At 41.9% G+C, this 19,632-nt stretch overlaps 2 protein-coding genes across 3 annotated transcripts; one reads left to right on the top strand and one right to left on the bottom strand.

Annotated features, from left to right (window-relative positions):
* Window positions 1-1,151: 1,151 nt before the first annotated feature.
* On the top strand, window positions 1,152-14,902 carry LOC111667841 (transmembrane protein 198-like). Of its 2 annotated transcripts, none has more exons than XM_023423692.2 (5): window positions 1,152-1,612; window positions 11,586-11,839; window positions 12,036-12,611; window positions 13,435-13,512; window positions 13,757-14,902. In XM_023423692.2, the coding sequence occupies exons 2-5, from the start codon at window positions 11,686-11,688 to the stop codon at window positions 13,807-13,809; spliced, it is 861 nt and encodes a 286-aa protein (XP_023279460.1). In that variant the 5' UTR covers window positions 1,152-1,612; window positions 11,586-11,685; the 3' UTR covers window positions 13,810-14,902. The 2 variants fall into 2 exon arrangements, with proteins under 2 accessions (XP_023279460.1, XP_023279459.1); XM_023423691.2 differs by having other exon boundaries at window positions 1,156-1,612; window positions 13,435-13,583.
* A 302-nt stretch (window positions 14,903-15,204) lies between these two features.
* On the bottom strand, window positions 15,205-19,283 carry mmp19 (matrix metallopeptidase 19). Its single transcript, XM_023423690.2, has 9 exons — window positions 18,840-19,283; window positions 18,568-18,653; window positions 18,296-18,426; window positions 17,785-17,997; window positions 17,427-17,672; window positions 16,777-16,902; window positions 16,357-16,521; window positions 16,146-16,273; window positions 15,205-16,036 (listed from the first exon to the last, which is right to left on the bottom strand). Exons 1-9 carry the CDS (start codon window positions 18,933-18,935, stop codon window positions 15,806-15,808), a joined length of 1,422 nt encoding a protein of 473 aa, XP_023279458.1. The 5' UTR covers window positions 18,936-19,283; the 3' UTR covers window positions 15,205-15,805.
* Between the last annotated feature and the right edge of the window lie 349 nt (window positions 19,284-19,632).

Here is a 19,632-nt window from a genome sequence, read left to right as displayed (position 1 = left end):
TTATTGGTTTAAGTGCTCTACAAAGCCTTAATAAATGTTTTGTTAATTATTAATAAAGCCATCAATTACAATTAACAAACCCTCTATAAAGGGTGCCTCATTAGAAAGGGGTGCCATTAATGTTAACTAGCCTGTATACTGTGTTCTCGTATGTGATGATATTGGGGGGAAAAATATTTATGTAACTAATGTTACAAGGTTCTGTGTAACTGGACTGCTATCAGTTCATTATTATTTATTCTATGTCCAACTGAGTACAAAAAAGTATCCCTCCTTTAATCCAATCAGTTTATTACCATTGCCAGATTAACCTGTTAGTGGGTCCCTGGGAAAAAAAAACTTACTGTGGGCTCCCACTGACCCCCCACCTGAATATGAACATTGCAGCCTCCAAGTTCCTATTAAGTCCTGTGCAACCAGACCTCCTGTGCTGAAACAACACGTAACATGTCCTAGTTTGTAGTAATTTGATTAAACAGAACTGTATTTAAGAATATTGTAAGTACCATTCAGTTAATATTGACCCATCTTAGTTGATATTATGCTTTAGTGGTGCAATAATTTAACACATTTGTAACTAATCAAGCTGCCAAATCCAGTGGTGATAGATTAACCTTTGGCTTTTGGGGGACTAGGACAGTTGCCCATTTTCCCCAGTTGGAAATCCAGCCTTGATCTTATGATGTAATAATACTTCCTTAAACAAGGTTTTCTGTGACTTTAATGTCTTAACACTCAGAAAAAAGAAGAAGAAATTTCATGAAATAAACTTTACAACAAATGGGCTAGATTGTGACGCAGGGTTTCTCTACTAAACCGGGGCCACAGGACGGAGGAGCTGTGAGAGCTCATGTTCTACTTCATTGTACTTAATAAATAATGTAGAAAGAAACTTTATATGAAGTAGACCTGGGGCTTTTGGGGGCCCCAGCCAGTTGTGCACTTTGCCCAGTGTAAGAGGCAGCCTTGTGAAATAGAAGAGCTCAGGTAAAGCTAAACTAGCTCACCAGAGCTGGGGGCCTCATCTGTTGCTTTGCCCCCCCCCTCCTCCTCCCTCCTCCTCCCTCCCTCCCGGCAGTTTTCCAACGGACCAACTGACGACGCTGGATGGAGGTTGAGAGGGGACTGCCTCGGAGCACCGGGGGAGAGGAGGGGGGAAAAAAAACTTTTTCTCCTTTGTGTTTTTTAAATGCCGTTTAGGAGAGAAGAGGAGGGGAGGTGTGTGAGGGAGGATCGTTAAGATTTTCCAGAGACTTGTTGGAGTAGTTTGGTGTGGAGTCACCGACGGGAAGAACTCCAACAGTTAGTTTAGCCCCAGAGTCAGACTGACTGTCTGAGAAAGACTGGGGGAATAACTAAACTAACCCTCCTCTCAGGTCAGAGATATAGTTTCACGCTTCAAAATCAGATTTGCATGAGGCGCGGAGAAGAACAAAACGATGTCTTTTAAATGACGATATTGTGTAGTCCGTGATTTTGAAAAGAAGTTGGGAGAAAACCGGTTCTCCCTGGTACCCTACCGCCGCTTTTGTGTTTGTGAATGGTGGGGTGTTTTTCCTGTTTGACAGGGCCGATAGTCAAGGTTACAGCTGTCCAACACACAGGCTCCTCGGTAAGTTTTCAAAACCACTTTTACTTAAAAAGGACACATTTATTTGTGTGTGTGTGTGTGTTGCAGATGTGTGTTGCCTCCTCTTCGTTTTAAAGCCTAACATTTGCTTGTATGTTTCTTATTCTGTGTCAGTGGACCTTTGAAACTCCGGTAAGTCCATGCAAACAATAGCTGCGTGTTCATAACCGATGTTGATTGATTATAGATGAGCGATTCCACCCCAGATGCTGCTGACTGATCAGAGCCAAACTCTACAGCTGGAAATGTTTGTAATAACACGTAGCTAGTCAGTCTGACTCAATGGCTGCTCCCCTTCTAAAGCATTTTGCACTTGAGGGACATAATGTAACTTATCCGTCAGTTTTTGAGGACAAAGACATAATGATCCAAGATAATAAGGGCTTTATTGGTGTGCACTGAACCAAGCATTTAGTCCAAAATCTCCCAGCCCTGTGCTTTAATCAGCACTGGCTAACAACTCCAGTTTTTCATTCAGTTATGGAGCAGTTGTGCTGGTGAAAGATGTCAAAAAAAACAAGATAGTAATATGGGTTTGAGATTTGTTTCCTTTACATCTAGTTATTTGGTATTAAACTCCACAGGTTGTTTGACAGATCTGAACACTTAAACAAACTTATTTATGTATATGTTTACACATCCTCTCTATGCAAACCATATAGAAACATCCTTCATCTTGTCAGGCAAACATTTGATGCCCCTTTATGGCCCACATAGCGTGCAAAAAGCCCTGGCCTTGTGGTAATGCTGTGTGATCCAGGGTGGGAGTGCCTCTTGGTTTTTCGGGCAGTGTGATGACAGCCTACAGGTCCTGTCTTTACTGGGGAGAGCAGTCTGTAGTTACAGCTTCTCAGTGCACCCCCCCTAACTACTTGACCCACTCTGTCTGCCTGCACCAGATGGTTTTGCCTCTTTGAAAAGGCGAAGAGGAAACCCTTCCCTGCCTTGGGAAAAGAGCGAAGACAGGACAGGAGGCATGAAGAGCAGGGGATGATGAAAGTTAGACTGCACATGTTGTTTTGTATGGTAGCTTTTAATTAGCACGGAGGCAAGGGTCTAGTTTTTATATTGTCTTCGTCTGTAGAGTATGCCAACACCACGCTGACTTCTCTAAACTTTAACAATTAAACACACAATACGACTTTTAAGAAAACTTAAAGCACTAAACACTAAACTTTATTGAAAATAACTTTAGAAGCTTTCAGGAGAGTGTCAGTGGGGGGACAGCAAGAGCAGCTGACCCGCACAGCAAAGCAGGAATTCCCGTTTTATGAGGAAAAAGCTTTAATTTGAAGTTTGGGTAATTGCTGTGTTTGGATCTGCTTTCTTTTGTAAACACACGCTGTCTTTTTTTCCCCCTTAAGACAACAGGGCCAAAGGCTAAGGTTTATTCTTTTAATTAAGGTATTGACTGGCTGGCCGGCCTTTCTCTCCATCTACTGTTCCAAACTTCATTGAGATGGTGGCATGGTAAACCCTTCATTTTGTTGTATGAAGTAAAAAATAGAATACACAATTCTTTCATTTTAGTTTACATCATAAAAGAAATCTCTTTGACTACAGCTTACTTAAATCCCATATTAGAAAGCTGGGGGATTTCTAGTTTCTCTTTCAGCTGTTGTTTTAGCTGACAAAGATGAACCTCATTGCTTTCTGTGGTTACTGTACTTTAAATGCAGTAGTATTATACAGCGTACATTCTTGAGAAATCAGTAGGAAAAAATGAGAGAATTATGCACAGTATTCTTCAACTTCTTCACTGTCGTTAGTTGTATGTCATACAGATTTTATTTAAGATGGAAGCGATCACAAATGCAAATTCAGTTTCACAATGACGCTGTTGACTAATGATTATTTAGATGAGTTTATCTCAAAAGTCTTCAGTATTGTTTGGGTAGCACTCCAGATCTGTCTGGCCATGTGCTCAGGCCTCCTGCATCTGTATCCTGGACAAATTGATGTACTGATGAGTGATGAGCTTGTCATCAGTAATAGAAGCAGGGAGCATTGAGGGAGAGCTGTACTGTAGAATCTGCACAAGACTCTTTGCTGCGGTTAATCTATTAAGGAGACCGCTATGCTCTGTACCAGTGACTCTCTTTTAGGAAAGTGCATCATGGGTGTCAAGAAAGGCAAAACACAAAGTACAATTTAAATAGTGACAGATATTTTATAACAAGTCAAGTCAATTTTTTATTACATAGCGCCAAATCACAACAGAAGTTATCTCCAGGCACTGGATATAGAGCAGGTCCAGACTGTACTCTTTATAGCATTGATTACAGAAACCCAACAATTCCCACCAATTGTGGCGTTGCAGAAGAAAATGTATCTGACTTTGTAAGAACTTTTTATATTTTCGTACTTGTGCCCAGCACAGTTAGTAAAGTAACACTCTGAAAGTATCACAGAGGTCATTTTGAGTTTAAATAATGTGTCAAGTTACGGTCCTGAATAGGGCTTTGATGAGGTAAAGGGTAAAGTACAACTCAATACATTAACCTACATTGTACATGTATACATTAACAGGTACCCTATCCCACTCGGGGTGTAGTTGCTGCTTCTTCTTAAATGATTATCGCAGAAACAGGCACGAAGAACAACCTTAGTTTGTGTTGGATTCTGAGATGGAAGGATCTAGAGACTCCTGGGTGTAAGAGAAGCCCCATTGTCACATAGAAACCACATAAAGAACTGATACCAGTCATTTTGAAACATAAATCCATAGGCTACATATAGCTCTTTAAACACTGGTTATAGTTGTGACATGAGTGGGGTGTTGGGTTGGCTTGGAAAATGAAGGACATACATGATATTTTAGGTTCATGAGATCGCTGTAGGAGGTACAATTTTTGCAGACTGGAATTTGACAAAGATGGTTAAATGGCTGCTTTAAATGATAGAGCTGCAGTGGAAGTGCTGTAGACATATATAGGCACTGCATGGAGGTCTGAACCACGACTGTGTTCTTACTCCCCTTGGGCCACTATAGCAAACCTATCTACAAATCACCACAATTCAGTCAGTGATTCATTTGATTGTACTGTGGCAGTTTGTGTAAGTAACTCGGTTTCTTTTATACCAGCTCCCAAGAAAACAAACTAAAACAAAAGATTGATAAGAGCTAAACAAAGTTTTAATAAACACTGGGATAGTATTATGATACCCCAGTGAAATGGCTACAGCTTGTCTTCACGGGAAGGTCAGGACATGCCTCGACATGAAAGGGTGTTGGTGCCATGCTCAAGGACACTTCTGCACGATGGATGGGTACATTTAGTTTCTCCACACTAACCTGCTGTTCCTCAGCAGCTTACATTATCCCCAACAAAGTGCTATACTGTCACGCTCTCACTGACATATGGACATCAGACCCCACCACACTGCCTACTAAATGCTGCTCTCCACCACAAACCCTGATGGAGCGTTGTTGAACTGCCCCTCCTTACTGCACACACTGTACGCTCCTTCCTCTGCTGCTGGATCACAACTCCATCTTATTGCAGCATACAGTGCCAACGGGGTGGATGGATATTAGTCCATGTATGGATTTTACTATGTAAATGACCATGTCTACTTCTGACATACAGTATACAAGCATGCACCATTGACATGTGACTCTCTTCAAAAGGCTCCTCATTGTGTTTCTGGTCTTTTTTCATGCTTCTCTATAAGTAGCTCTGCAGTCTTAAGTTGAAAGGCCTCTATTGTTTAGACTAAAGTCAGGCAAGCATGAGATTGAGAGATTATGAGGGAAAAGAAGTGAGATAGTACTAATAAAACGTTGCCACAAGTGACCATTATTGGGGTCCAGACAGAGCCACAGGGCAAATGACTGGTACTGAGAATATGTATAAATTTGACTAGTCATTTTTGAATGATCTCCAATTGGAGATAAAAGACTTGAGTTTAAGAGCTACAGCTACCAGTGAGATTGTGGCTGAACAGACTGATTGTCACGTGAACAGCTGCAATTTCTACTCCACATAAAAGCTACAAAATGTTGCAAAATAATATGAATTTTCACAACTCTGAGTAATAGCCAAGATCTGGGAACTCCAACTGTGCTGCGTGCAAAATAAAATGAAGTGGCTCATCTTTAGAAGGGATTTGGGTTCAAGAAAGAGCCATTGCACAATGTACACATTTTTGTGACATGTCTTGTCAGAGAGTAACATTAAATTATGTGTAGGTAAATGCCTGATTTAGAAGTCTAGTAACTGCTTTGGGTTAAGCAGCTGATAACTAGGAAAAGAAACCCTGGCAAGACAGCTGACAGAAGAGAATAGACCTTAAGGGATTGTGGCATCTTAGAGCCATGCAGGGGAAAAGAAGGAATGGATGCGTTGAGTGGAAAGAGCAGTGAGGACACATTGGGATCCATTCACTCAAGCTGCATTCAAAGCTTGTTGAATGCAAATGTATTCCATAGTCGACACAATATAGTCAACTTTGTACAAGCACAACAAGGCTTTTTAAAAAAACAGCTGATTTGCATAGGCCACAAACTCTGGTAAGGTTTTGAATCTATGAGTTGGGTCGAGGGAACTGATATCCACTGTAGTGACTTTTAATGCGTTTTAATGCTGTTTTTATTGTGTGTGTATTAAGTTTTTCTTTAGTGTACTTAATATTTGCAGCAATGAGGAAGTGTGAGCGTGAAAGGGTTAATCTGGATTAAAAAATAAAAGGTCTTTAAAGGTATTAGAGCTCTCAGCCACTATTAATGAAAACAACAGGAATCTAAATGGTGTGGTACTCTTGTGACAGGACACACATGGGGCATGTGGAGTTCAGGGCCTCGGGATTTATCAGATATTAATTTGTTGATGGCGAGTTCTTTGTAAACTTGATTTGTTGCTGCCTAAACCGTGTCTAAACTATTTATTAGTGAATCATTTTGGTTTGAATATGGCTGCATGGATCTCAAACCCAGAGTTTATGAATAAGAATCACAAAACCACCAAAAAAAAGTGTAAAATGACTGTCATGTGGTGCTTTGTTCATTGTGCAAGTTGTTTGAGCACACTAACAGTAGTTGCCACGTACAAACACGTCGCTGAAACAGTCTCAATCATGCAAATAGGGGCACATGGTGAGACAATGGCAAGTGTTATATGTAGATTAGCCTGTGAGCCAGACAGATTACAAGCTTATTTGCGTCATATTGCAAGGTCTGCCTTTCCTGCCGTTTCCGTATGGACAACGTGTTTCACTCAGATCCACTCACTCTAAGCAGTGCAAAGACATAGATAGCTGCCTCGTTTTCCCCCTGGCCATATATTCTCAGTTTAAACGTGTTGCCGTTAGTTGAAAAGAAGCTTCAGGTTTGATGATATAGCTCTTTGGTCCTGTCTCTGTTCTGTGCCACAAACACAAAGGTCAGTTCCTGCTGAAACCTGATGTTCCACTTCCTCCTCTGGTCCTGACTTCCTGCTTTGGAGAGACAGGAAGCTCAATAGTGGCCCTTATGATGTCTTAACCAGTATGTTCCAGAGTAAAAGCAGATGTTGTGATTATAGCGGCCATGAGCATAGATCTGTTCATGTTTATACAGTTTTATGCTTAGCACAATACGGCATCCATTTTAATAACTCCCACTGTGACAGTCGTAGCTCCAGTGGTCCCTGTTGTCCAGACTTGATCAGTCTTTCAACTGGTTGGGTGTGTTTAGCTGAAGGTGGCATGATGAATGGCTGCAACTGCAGAGTGCAGACCTTGGTGCATCTCACATTCCTGGTAGATTCTTCCAAGTGAAGTTGTCAGACAGCCAAGCCGTAACACTGCAGATTTTCAGCTGGCCCTGGCCGTCAAGTCGGAGGAGCACTTGCAGAATCCTTGGCTGTGATCACACATGCCCACCCCTTGATTAAACACTCCCATATAAGCTATGTGGGGAACTTGTAGTCGGCCCTGCCTGTCCCTCAGCAGCTGAGCACTCAACTCTGTGCTGCTCAGCCCCCCCGCAGTGTTTGTTCAGGGGGAGTATACTCCTGGGCAAGTTTTTGTTTCAAGGGCAACATAATATTCCAATAGCTCATCTGCAGCTGATACTTATTGTGTATCAACTCTCAGTTCCCATCTGTTGGCTCTTAAGTAAATGTAAGTGATACTTCTGGAGGCCATTATGTGTGTTTTTGCTGAAACTCTCTCATTTGACACTTTTCCAGCCTCTAATGGTGAAGCTAGTCCATGCTGGAAATGAAATTGTTGCAAAACTCCTTACTTTGGTCCAGACTGAAATACCTCAACAATTGTTAAATGAATTTACATGAAATTTAGACATTCATGTTCACCAGTGGATGAATCCTACAGACTTTTTGTCTCTTGTATCACCATGAGGTTGACACTTTTGTTATTGTCTGAAATATTTTGAAAATCTCTTAAACGGTGGCCATTAATATGTGCTACAGATATTTACGCTCCCTGATAAGAATTCCAATAACTTCCAATGATCTTCTCACTCGTCATCTACCACTATCATCAGCTCTAAATTTGAATTTGTCCAATTCTTTATGAACAAAAACCTGGAAAATGATTGCCATTCCCATTAGCCTTAGCTGTAGTTTGTGTTCAGGGCTGGTTAGTATTAGCATGTTAAGAGGCTAAAGTTAGATGGTGAACATTGTAGATATCACCTGCAAAAGCATAACAGCATGTTGGCAGTCTGATGCTAGCCACAGCCTCACAGGGCTGCTAGCATGGCTTTAGACTCTTAGTCTTGTTGCTTGTATTGAATTTGTTACCAGGCGACTTCAGCTTGTAGAAAACTCAGCTTAGAAGAGCTGGAAGGACTTTGGGCATTGAGAAACTTCAGTCATTAAGATAGATAGTTGTGTTTCCAGTTAGGACCCCCTCCCTCCATCACTCACCAGCCCTCTGAAGGCAAATACTTGGCACCCCATCTTAAAGCAAACTCTTTGGATCTACCAGTTTCCTTGGTGCTCTCAGCCATCTTTATGTGGTCTCCGTTTTTGTCCGCCTGGTTTCCTCTGAGTGCCACTAGAGGTCACAGCATGGGCCTCACAGGCTTTGTTTAGCCTCATAATGGCTCTATTCTCCCACAGCAGCACAGACTTCCAAGGCTGCTAGACATAGGACACCATTGTGACTCACAGAGGTGGTAACATGAGGAAGATGCACAGAGGCATGAGGGTGTCCATAGGTGCACACGTAGAGTAAAGTAAATAACTGTTTAAGAAAATGATGAAATATTCACTAGTTCACACTCACAGTGTTAGTTTTACTGGTAAGAAGTTCCTTTATTATTGTCTATTAGCGATGATGACTTATTCACATGGTTTCACTAAATGCAATAAGCTGACCACAAAACATCCATTCAAAGTCCTGGTCCGCTAGAAGCAAATAGAGAAAGTTGTGGTAAATTTTGTGAGTGTCCAATTACAGTAATTACAGTAAAAATAAGCTACTGTGTAATGTGATATGTCGTCTTTTATTATCTGCCCACAAGACATTCTAGAGAGCTGTATCCAAATTTGATTCTGCTGTATGTTACTTAAGTTGTGTACATTTAGTTAATTACCTTCACATACACATTATCTGCTATCCAAACTAACCAGGTGACTTTATTCATGTCATGTTGGACATATTTGAGCGGGGCATAATGCTCCAACACGAGCCATATCTGCTCAGGCTTGTTGGTTCATTTGAAATACATAAATGTCTTTTTGGAAGTTCATGTTCCAGTTAGAAATTTTAACAGCTCCATATAGTCGCCTTAACAAAACCTCCCCTTCTTCTCATGTGACTGAATCAACACCAACATGGAGAGGGCGATCACAGAAACGCCCCAAACCAGAGGGAAACAAAAGCCCATAACAGTGAAGTTCCTGTCACTGCCCGTCCTTTTTTTCCAAACCTCTTATCCTGTTCAGGGTCACAGCGGGCCGGAGTCCTCGCTTATTGAGCAAGGGAAGTTCAGTCTGTCACAATATACGGACAACATATGGACAAACCTTTATTTAGACAGACATGGAGACGTAAACTCCACACAGGAAACCCTCTTGTTGCTTTAAGGTGACAGTAACTGAACCACCATGCTGCCCAGACCCGTGTGTGTAGTTTTATATTATCCTGTAGTAGAGTTTGGCTTTTCATCTTAACTTGGCTGGAGTTGATTTGAATATTATAGTCTAGATGGTATACAGAGATCTTTCCAGTAGCTGCTCATTTTGTTAGAAAAGTTAGATTTTATTTTGGGTCTGTGTCGTTACATGCAGTTTACTGTTTGTCCTGCTGTAGTCAACAGAAAGTCCTAACATTTTATTTCGGCTTATCTCATTAATTTGATGCACAAGTTATTTCATTATCAAAACGTTAGGTTTGTAACAAAAGGCTGAAAATGTCAAATCCTAGTCAGCTGTATACACATAGCTACATTACTACACCCACTACAAATTGTTTTGCATAAATACAGTTAATATTAGGGCTGCAGCTAACAGTTATTTTCATTGTCAGTTAATCTGCCAACTGTTTTCTCTGTGAACGGAGTAACTGTCTGTAAAAAGTGGAAAATGCCCATTATCATTTCCCAGAGTCCTGATTTGATCTGATTATCAGTCCAACACCCGAAGATTTTCAGTTTGCTGTATAATATTTTTTAAACATTATTTTCTGTTAATCAACTAATCGTTACAGTTTTAGTCCATATTTTTTTTCTTAAGCTTTATATGCATATCCTCAAAGCAGTAATCAACTCTGTAATGTAACAGACTCTAAACAAAAGACTTTAATTGAACACACATTTGTCCTAAATTCTGTCTTGTCTTTCAGCAAAAGAATGAGTCATTGCTGTTGTCACTGATAGAAAACAGAAAGAAAAAGATAGGAAATACTGAAAGAACTGAGACTAAAGAAAGAAGAGTGACTAAAGAAGAAAAGAAAACTTTCCAATGGGCTTTCATTTTTTCCAAGTAAAGTCACTCATAGGCAGGACACACAAAATTATACAGCCTTGTGTCTGAGAAAAAAGCGGAAACAAAAGTATGTCACATTCCAATGTTAGGGAGAAAATAGATTTAATTTGGGGACAGTTTCAGGTGAAGAAGCAGAGGTGGCAGATCGACACAGGAGAGGAAAAAGAATGATCTGGCAAGTAGCAAAGAGTAAAAGGCCAGACTGAATGTTCCTCGCTGTTTGTCTTGAGTAGAAAACGTGAGTTAGCTGTAATCGGATCTCAGCTGTGGTGAGATCATACACGAGGCCTGCCAGCAGCCTCACAAAGAGCGGTCCACCCATAGGCCTTGAGCCCCACTGCAGCGCCCTGTGGCTCCCTACAGGCCTGCCAGTTTAAATATCATATATAATTTTTCAACAGTACGAGATGGTTTTCAGAGGGCGGTAACATTTGCTGTTCTGCAGTAATTTTGGACAGTGTGTGTCCACTAGTAATTATCATCAATGAAGTGTATGTTTGTATCTTTACAGTAAGCAAGGTGGTGAAGTAAGAGGAACATCCCAGTTATAAAAAAGAAAAAGTTTTCAAATTACTTACAGACAACATTGCTCGGCTCTTTTCTCCTTACCGTGTAATTCTTAAAGGAGAGTTAAAACTAGATTATTTTAATTGTGTTAAAAGCTCATTAAGTGAAGCCAAATTGCTCTTGTCAGGTGACTGACTCTTCATGACTGTCAGAGTTGGATAGGGGTCCTGGCACATGGATTATAGTGACTGAATGAGCTGCTTGTGTGTCTTCCCAGGCATACAGGATTGCACTGAGTTGCATAGTGTTGTGTGTTGAGTTTGTGACAGCTGCATGTACAGAGCGGCGAGGAAGAAGTCACAGTTGACCTGAAGATTACACACTTCACCTTTGCCCCTGGAGTACTTGAGTTTTCTGTGTTGATCAGGATATTTTATTTTAAACTTGACTGAGGTTCAGCCGCACTTTTTTAATCTTTCCTTAGTTAATCAACGTTTTCTCTTCTCTTACAGTCCCCAAACCTGCTCAGATGGACATGAGATAACACCACCAGAAGTTCAACTCTTGTCCGGAGCTTCAGCCAACCCCCGCAACCTCCCATATTCAGCCAGAATGGCAGATCCCACCGGGCTGAGCCCTGAAGGGGCGGGGGCGGGCATATCTGAGGTCAACGCCTGTAGCTTGGAGATAGAGAGGAAGTATGATGTCATCCCTGCAGTCATCTGCTCCATGTGTTGCCTGTTCGGGATCATTTACTGCTTCTTTGGTGAGGATCCCTGCCCTGTTACATCAACTCAAACATAGGATGACATAACACAGTCAAAATGTCACTCACTCTTAATTGTATACATATGCACCAATAGATGTAGATTATTGTTATGTAACGGGGTAATTGCTTTTTATTCTATTCCCGCCAACTCTCAGTTCATCATTGTAGATCTCTTCGGTGTCTCCTCTTCCAGGTTACCGCTGTTTCAAGGCTGTCATGTTCCTGTCAGGCCTGATGTTCGGCTCTGTCATCATTTTCTTGCTGTGCCACAAGGAGCACGTGCTGGACACCCAGCTGAGCGTCGAGGCCAGCGCAGGAATCGGCCTCGGTATAGGCCTGCTGTGCGGTCTGGTCACTATGCTGGTGCGAAGTGTCGGCCTCTTCATGACCGGCCTGCTGCTGGGACTCCTCCTGGCCCTCGCTGCTTTGCTCGTCACTCACCAGTTCTACACTCCCACCACAGTCTGGGTGCCGCTGGGTGCTCTTCTGGGAACCGGCATGCTGTTCGCTGTGCTGACACTGCAGTGGCAGAAGTTCTTCACCATGCTCTCCACGGCTGTGTTCGGGGCAGCTATCATGACTGTGTGTGCTGATTACTTTGTGGAGATGCTGGCACTGGCTACACATGTGTATGAATGCTTGCGCCTCACACCCGGGCCACCTCTCTGCTGGTACAGCTGGGTCATCCTTGGCATCTGGCCCGCCCTCAGCCTCATAGGAGTCCTGGTCCAGTGGAAACTGACAGATGACAGCTTCTCACACACTGAGGGTAAGGATGAAATGTCATGACATGAGTTCTGTTGTAGTGAAGGGTCAGGACCTGTATTTATCAAACTTCTTACACTTATGAATGTGCTAAAGACTAAAAGAAGAAGTAAAAAGTTCTTCACTGAGTGTGAAGAATAAGACACATTTATCCGGCGACGACCTACTTAAATGAAGGAGGATTATTCAAAGGCACTCACATGATTAATCACATCTAGGAGTATTTACCCTACATCTGACCCTTTGTTCTTGCTTTAGGAAAATTCTGGGAAATTATAAATATATCTACTAATAACTATCATGTAAAATTGACAACAATCTAATTTATTGATTACACATAAATGTATAAACAGGGAAATAGAAAATTAAATGGAAACAAAAAGAAAACCAACCTGGAGCAGAAATGCTACTGGCAGATGAGGCACAGCAGAGGAATCAGATAAGGAGAAGTTAGTGCCATACTTACAGTGAAGCTGCATCGTGATGCAAGTGATACAAAGGAAATCAATGCCAGCTTTATTCTTATAAATACTCATGACCACTGCAAGTTCACTCATCTGTCAGTCTCTGTCCTGCAGTCATTTAGTATCTTCTCTTAACCAACCTTACAGACCCCTGTAGCTCTCCTTTAATTTAAGAGCATCTTTAAGTAGTGAAGAATGTCTTGTTTTTATACTTACATTTCTGAATAGGTGTAAAACTGAACAATTTCTACTTTAATCTTTCACTTAGATCCAGAATTTTACTTTCTACAGGCCCAGATGTTCTAGTCAGGATTTTACAGGTATGCCTCATTTCATGCCATTGAATTTGCCTTCTCCTCTTAGTTGTTATCAGTCGGCGACAGAAGAGAGTCCAGCTGATGCGGATTCGAGAGAAGGACGCCAAGAAGCGACAGCAGGCAGGTGGGCAGGAAGGCACATACCGTCGTAAACCCACCCCAGTGAAACGTTACGCTGGGGACCTACTGGCACCGGTCAGTGTCACCCAACAATGGCGTGTGCTGTAGTTGCTGATTATTTTTATGTCTACCAGTAAGACCAAAATAGTAAAAAAAAGAAAAAGAAACAGGCTTGTTTCTAGGTTTTTTTCATGTTGAGACCATTTTTTTTACCTCACTCATCTCTCCCTGTGTTGTCCTTCCTCTAGAGCTACCTGCAAAGTCTGCGGGACAGACAGATGGGCACAGGCACTTCCCTTAGCAGCCTGGGCACTGTCAACCACACCATGATCGACTTGGACTACGACACCGGCTCCACTGCGCCCCTCACAGCTACAACCCCAGTCGTCAGGGTCTGAGCAACACAGAGATAACAGAGAAGAGACTACTTAATGCTCTCTGGTTCCTCAACAGTGTCTCCCTAATGTAGAGTAGAACCTATAAACTGCTCCACTCAGCGAAGGGTTTTTATCACCCTTAAACTGATTTGGAGCGAGGATGGATTTTCTCCTATCAGCGTGTGAGTCCTGGGTGTTGGTGAAAGAGAATGCTGCTTTTTTGGGGAGAGAAAGCAGAAGTGTCAAGCTCCTGCTTGGTGACTGCTACAACCACTACAACCACTGTGTTTCTCAGAGAAACACTTAAAAACAGATACTAACGAAGTAAAGTGAGGTCCTCCATTTCCTTACATTGTGTATTAAATACATCACAGCAAGTACGAGCCGCAAAAACAGATGTTTTTCTGTTTTGGTAGTGAATATGACAAATCCATTTGTTTGACATGACATGTACTGTACTAAAAAAGTTAGTCATTGCCATGAAGTGTTGTGTTATTGCCTGTCTTACTGTGTAACTGTGTTGTCATAGGATTTATGATTGTGTGTTACCTTTTTAGATGAAGCATGTTTCATGGTGAGCACATGTAGATGGATACATGGCCATGAGTATGTAAGTGAAGCAAGAACTAAATGATGCAAATAAAATAAACCGTTTGTATTTAAAAAGCTCTTTGCATGAGCTTTTAGCAGGAAGCTTTCTAGCAGCTCTCTAATAATTCTGTCACCTTTTTTGTTTTTTGCAATGTAGCTCCTGTCAGAATACAGTAGGTGAAGATTTAAGACTGTTGCTTGTGGAGTAAACATTTTATAATTTATTTTATATAATGACCATTACCTGGTAGTGTTGGAAAAAAAGGACAAAAAAAAAAACAAAGCATGTTTGATGTTAATTTGTAGATTTTTAAATAATTATCCACTTTGTTGTTTGAATATTTTGCAGGGGCACTTGTTACCTGAATGTGTACATACCTGTTGATAGAAATTTCAAAGATAAATAAATGTGTTTGATAAAAAAAAGTTTTTTACTCATCACTTGAGTCAGATCAGTTGCACTGTTTGTCTCTTAGGGCTCTTAGCAACACTGGCAGCATTACTGGCCAGAGTTTTCATAGGCAATAAAGAGGTCATGGGGAGGATTTCCTACTCTGCAATTGGTCGGGGTTGCCATGGCGCTTCTAAAGTTTTTTTTTTTTTTGCAGACAAACACAATGCAGGACAGACCGGCCTTTCATCATAGCGAACATTAAATCGTTTTCTATCCTTTTTGTGGGAATGTTGAGCCACTTTTCTGGTGACAGAGCTCTGAATCAGACAGACCATTTTACTGCAGACAGTAGGTTTTGTTTAATGTTACAAAATGTTACATTTTTATTTAAAAAAAATCAGGACACAGATCCATGCCACATGATTTCTCACAGACCAGTGTGATACATGAGATAACGGTGTAAGTGTTTAGTAACAATGAAGGGCAATGAACATACTTAAGAAGTTGGTTCAACAAAACATTACAGTCTGAAGAGAAAAGTGTGCACACTCCCATCATCATATTACATCTTACTGAAAGCATTAAGACATAATCCAACACATATGTTAGAGAGAAAAACAGAAGGCCTCCCTTGATTTCTCCCTGAGATCATAGCTCAGCTTACATAATTCTCACAGTCACAAAAACACACATTTTGTGCTTAAGAAGTAAGCCTCACAGGAATCAGCCTGCTTCAGAGGGAGCGAGTAGCTTGATTGTTATCAGATCCAGTGAAAAATTAAAATCAATTATCACACTATTCTTTTTACCTGTTAGGTGATATTTCACAATTGATCACTGCTATTGAGGTTGCGTGGTTGTCAATGCCTTTGGAGTGGAACCAGCACCCCTGCTGTAGACCTCTTAGCGCATGCTGCCCCCTGATGGTTGCACACCTAGCATCGCATCCAGCGCTCCTTTTTGCTCAGTGGGTATCCTTTCTCGACTCTCAGCAGCTCATTCACTTTCCAGTACTCGTCTCCTTTGAAGAAGAAGATCTTGCCATTGGTCCAGGTGAAGGCGGCGTCCGGACTGGACGGCACTCCAGTGAACAGCATGGAGAGCGGTTTGGGGTAGATGCTTAAGTCATTGTACTGCAGTTCATCCCACTGCCAGTGATCTGAACCCTAAACAGGCAGACAGAAAAAAAATTGTGATTTCTGCAAGACGAGGTATGAATATTGACCCATTTATATGTGAGAATGCTGCTGCTCCTCATAGTTTGATCATAGATACCTTAATAAAGATCATCTTCTTGTTCCTCTCCAGGAACAAGGCTGCATCAATATTAGGAGGGATCCGTTTCACCTGTTTGGGGTAGCCGTAGTCCAGCAGGAACTTGGTGTACTTCCACACTTTATTTCCTGTGCCCAGAAAGAGTCCAACATTCACACAAGTCCAGAGAACTGAGAGTAGTATTTGCAGTAGCACTAGGCAACAAGTTTACCTTTGAAAAAGTAAGTCTTGTTGGTTCTCTGCGAGTGCACAGCAGCATTCAGGTTCCCAGGGAGTTCCCTCCACAGCCTGTCGATTTTTATGGGTGTGTTGTGTCCCAGATCAGAGATGGTCCACACGTAATCACCACTGAAGGCAAAGGTTTTCCTCCAAGGACCTGATTGAACATACATACAGTGACACATCCTGTGACTTCTCAAGCCTGTTATCAAAATGGTCAACAAATCACCATTGTGAAAACGAGATGTGTATGACTTGCTTCAAAAACACATATCAAAAAGTTCAGAACTGTATTGTAGCTCACCAGTCTACCCACTCTAAATCCAGTGTGTTTACGTGCTGTGGTCTAAAGTCAAGTCAAACTACAGTGCAGGCAGGTAAGGCTTCTCCTGTAATTACTTCTGTAGCTTACCCAACATGATGGCATCCAGTGCGGCAGTGCAGGGGTCAGGAATGCTCTCAGTATCAAGGCTGCTTTCTGTGGCAAATAGACCGTCTGTGGTTGTTGGGCTGGCTAAAGTGCCGGTGATGCGTTTGCCTATAAAACAGAGAAGATACAAGTTGTAGCATGAATGCCTGCTTTCCTTATTTTGACACTTAAATGCTACCTGAATAATGTTTCATTCCAGACAGATAGAGTTTAAACTGTCAGACTTTTGCATGTGTTACCTTGTGGCCTGTTCCAGCCAAGAGTAGAAACAAACTTGTCAGTGGACAAACTATTTAATGTATTTAAACTACCTCTAATTTATCTTTGGTATATTTTGTTGACACTTATTGACCAACATACAAAGCAACACAGGCCTGGAAGCTTATTGTCACTCGTTGTTGAGCTCTAATCTCAAACCACAAAGCAGGACTACAATCATTCCCATAACCACTCTTTTCAGAAGACAAACGATGACAATGACTCCCTCAGCAAGGAGACTAAAGCCTCATGAGGAGGTTCAGGATAGCTCGTTATTATATCTGGAGGTGAAGGTGCTGATGCAATACCATCAATATCATAATGATGGCTCCGCTCCAGTCTCTACACCATCATCTCCTTCTTGACACACTCACCGTATAACGCCTGGATGCCGATCACATCATCTGAATGCAGCCTGAAGTTGACACGGTAACCAGAGTAGACCGGTGCCATCAGAGCACTCCTGAATTGAGAGTGACCCAGGCCGAGGGCGTGGCCGATTTCATGGGCAGCCACAATACGCAGATTAGTACCATAATATGTTCCCTCCGTCCAGAACTCATCCTCGTCAAAATGAACAATACCAGATTCTGGCGACTCAGCATGGGCCAGTACATGACCTGCAGGTGGTACAAACAAACAATTTAAGTTTTGTGTTTCAGGGGCCAAGTGACAGTAAGTCGGCTGTGTTCAATAGTGAAAAAAAAACCTATATTAATAGAGAAAACTCACCACGGCCATCAAACGGGACAGCGCAATAGCCATCTTTCTTATGGAAGGAGATCCTTATGTCTGCTCTGCCGTAGTCGATCTCCCTGAAGGTCAAAGGAGTCACATCACTCCAGTAGGCGAAGGCAGAGCGGATGGCTGCCCTGACATCTGTCTTCTTCATGTCAGGTGTGTAGTTGTAGATGCGGTAGGTCAGACTCCTCTTTCTCCAGCGACCTGAGAGAGAGGGATCCTTTTTTTCTTAAGTCACCACAACAAAACCGTCTTCCTCACCAACACACAAAACTTTCTACAAATATGAGTGAGACAAGACTTCAAGTCTAAGCCAAAATTTCTTCAACGTGAAACTGAAGTGAAAATAGAGTGTGACCAGATAACAGGAATAAATGTTAGTGGTGCTCTAACTTATAACTGATTGTCAAAGCCTGTTTTTGTGTTTTTAAAAGACATATTTGTGTTGTTATTTAAGTTAAATAAATGTTATAACCACTGATGTTCAGACTTTGTGACTCACCCATCACTCTGTATTTGTTAAACTTCTTGTTGAAGGGGTCCTCCATGCCACAGCGTGGCTGTCTCATCACATCCAAGGTAGCTTCATCTAATTCTCCAGTAGATGGCAGATCATTCACCCTCTGGAAAACCCTGGAGGAAGTAGGTGATTGAAAATCAGCAAACTGATTTCACAAAAAAAAAAAGACGACCCACATTTCTCCTCCACTGTATCAGGGAGTAGAGTGACTTGCTACCTGTGTTTCCCCCTGAAAGGGAAATTGTCTATGTTACCTAAGAGCGTCAATGATCTCCTCCAGGTAATGAGGGTCCTGTGGATCAGCAGGGTCATTCAGGTAGCCATATTGCCTCAAATAAGCCTGTAAATGTACAAGCAGAGAAATAAAGCTCTCATGTACTTAAAATAATACTGTAGCCCAACTTATTTAGCACAAAAATGAAATGACCATGTCTGTGTATACAGTATATATTCCTGCTTAGATGAGTCAAAAGCATCATGTGAATGTCAGAATTCAAACAGATGACAGAACAAACTCTCATCCTACCGTCGCTTCATCTAATTCTGTCCATTGCACCACTGCACAAAATGCTCCACTGAGGTTGAGCACCAGAAGCAGCATCAGCAGCCCTTCGTAGTCCATATTCAAGTTTTCATCAATGGTTTCCGTCTCAGATATCCAGGGCGGATGCTTTAAAGCTGGAGAAGTGCTCGGCAGAGTCCCACAGCAGACTCTGTTTATTCTGTGAGCGCTCCAGCAGTTTTAAACTCAGCCTGGCGCATGAGTCAGACCTGTGGCTACGATGATCCACCTCTGAAGAATGAGGATTACAAGAGCAGCCAATTGACCTACAGCCAACATGTCTGCTGTTAAATTGTACAGCTGTTCAGAGGGGACGTGGAGCTCCAGCAGGAGTCTCAAGCAATTTATAGAGTCGACAGGCTGTAGTCAAGTCTACAGTAGTAGGGTTCAGTTCAGCTTTTTACAAACCACTGAGCAGAGGGCGCTCACCCTGAACAATCACTACCCCATTCCCGTATTATTCCTTCAGGATTATGGCCTTTTTGTTGATCCCCTGCTGTTAATACAGTGGTGTTGTGTCTGAGGTATCACATTTAAAGGGCCTAAACCGCAGGAGGTGCTTCACCCTCCATCTTCACATTCCTGTCATCCCCATACACATCCCATTTAAAACAAATATTTGTGTTTGTAATGTAGCCATTATTTTACCCATCCCTGCTGACAGCTAACCAGGAACAGGCATCAAACTGTTTAAATGCAAACAAACAAACAGCCATCAGACAGTGGCTAAAAGGTCACTAAGATGCTCAGTGGGGAC

The sequence above is a fragment of the Seriola lalandi genome, unplaced genomic scaffold, assembly GCF_002814215.2.
Source record: "Seriola lalandi dorsalis isolate HSWRI2012SDOR001 ecotype SW California unplaced genomic scaffold, Sedor1 jcf7180002054692, whole genome shotgun sequence".
In the NCBI taxonomy this organism is placed as follows: Eukaryota; Metazoa; Chordata; class Actinopteri; order Carangiformes; family Carangidae; genus Seriola; species Seriola lalandi.
Note: the sequence above shows the minus strand (reverse complement) of the source record. Positions and strands in the feature narration are given on the sequence as shown.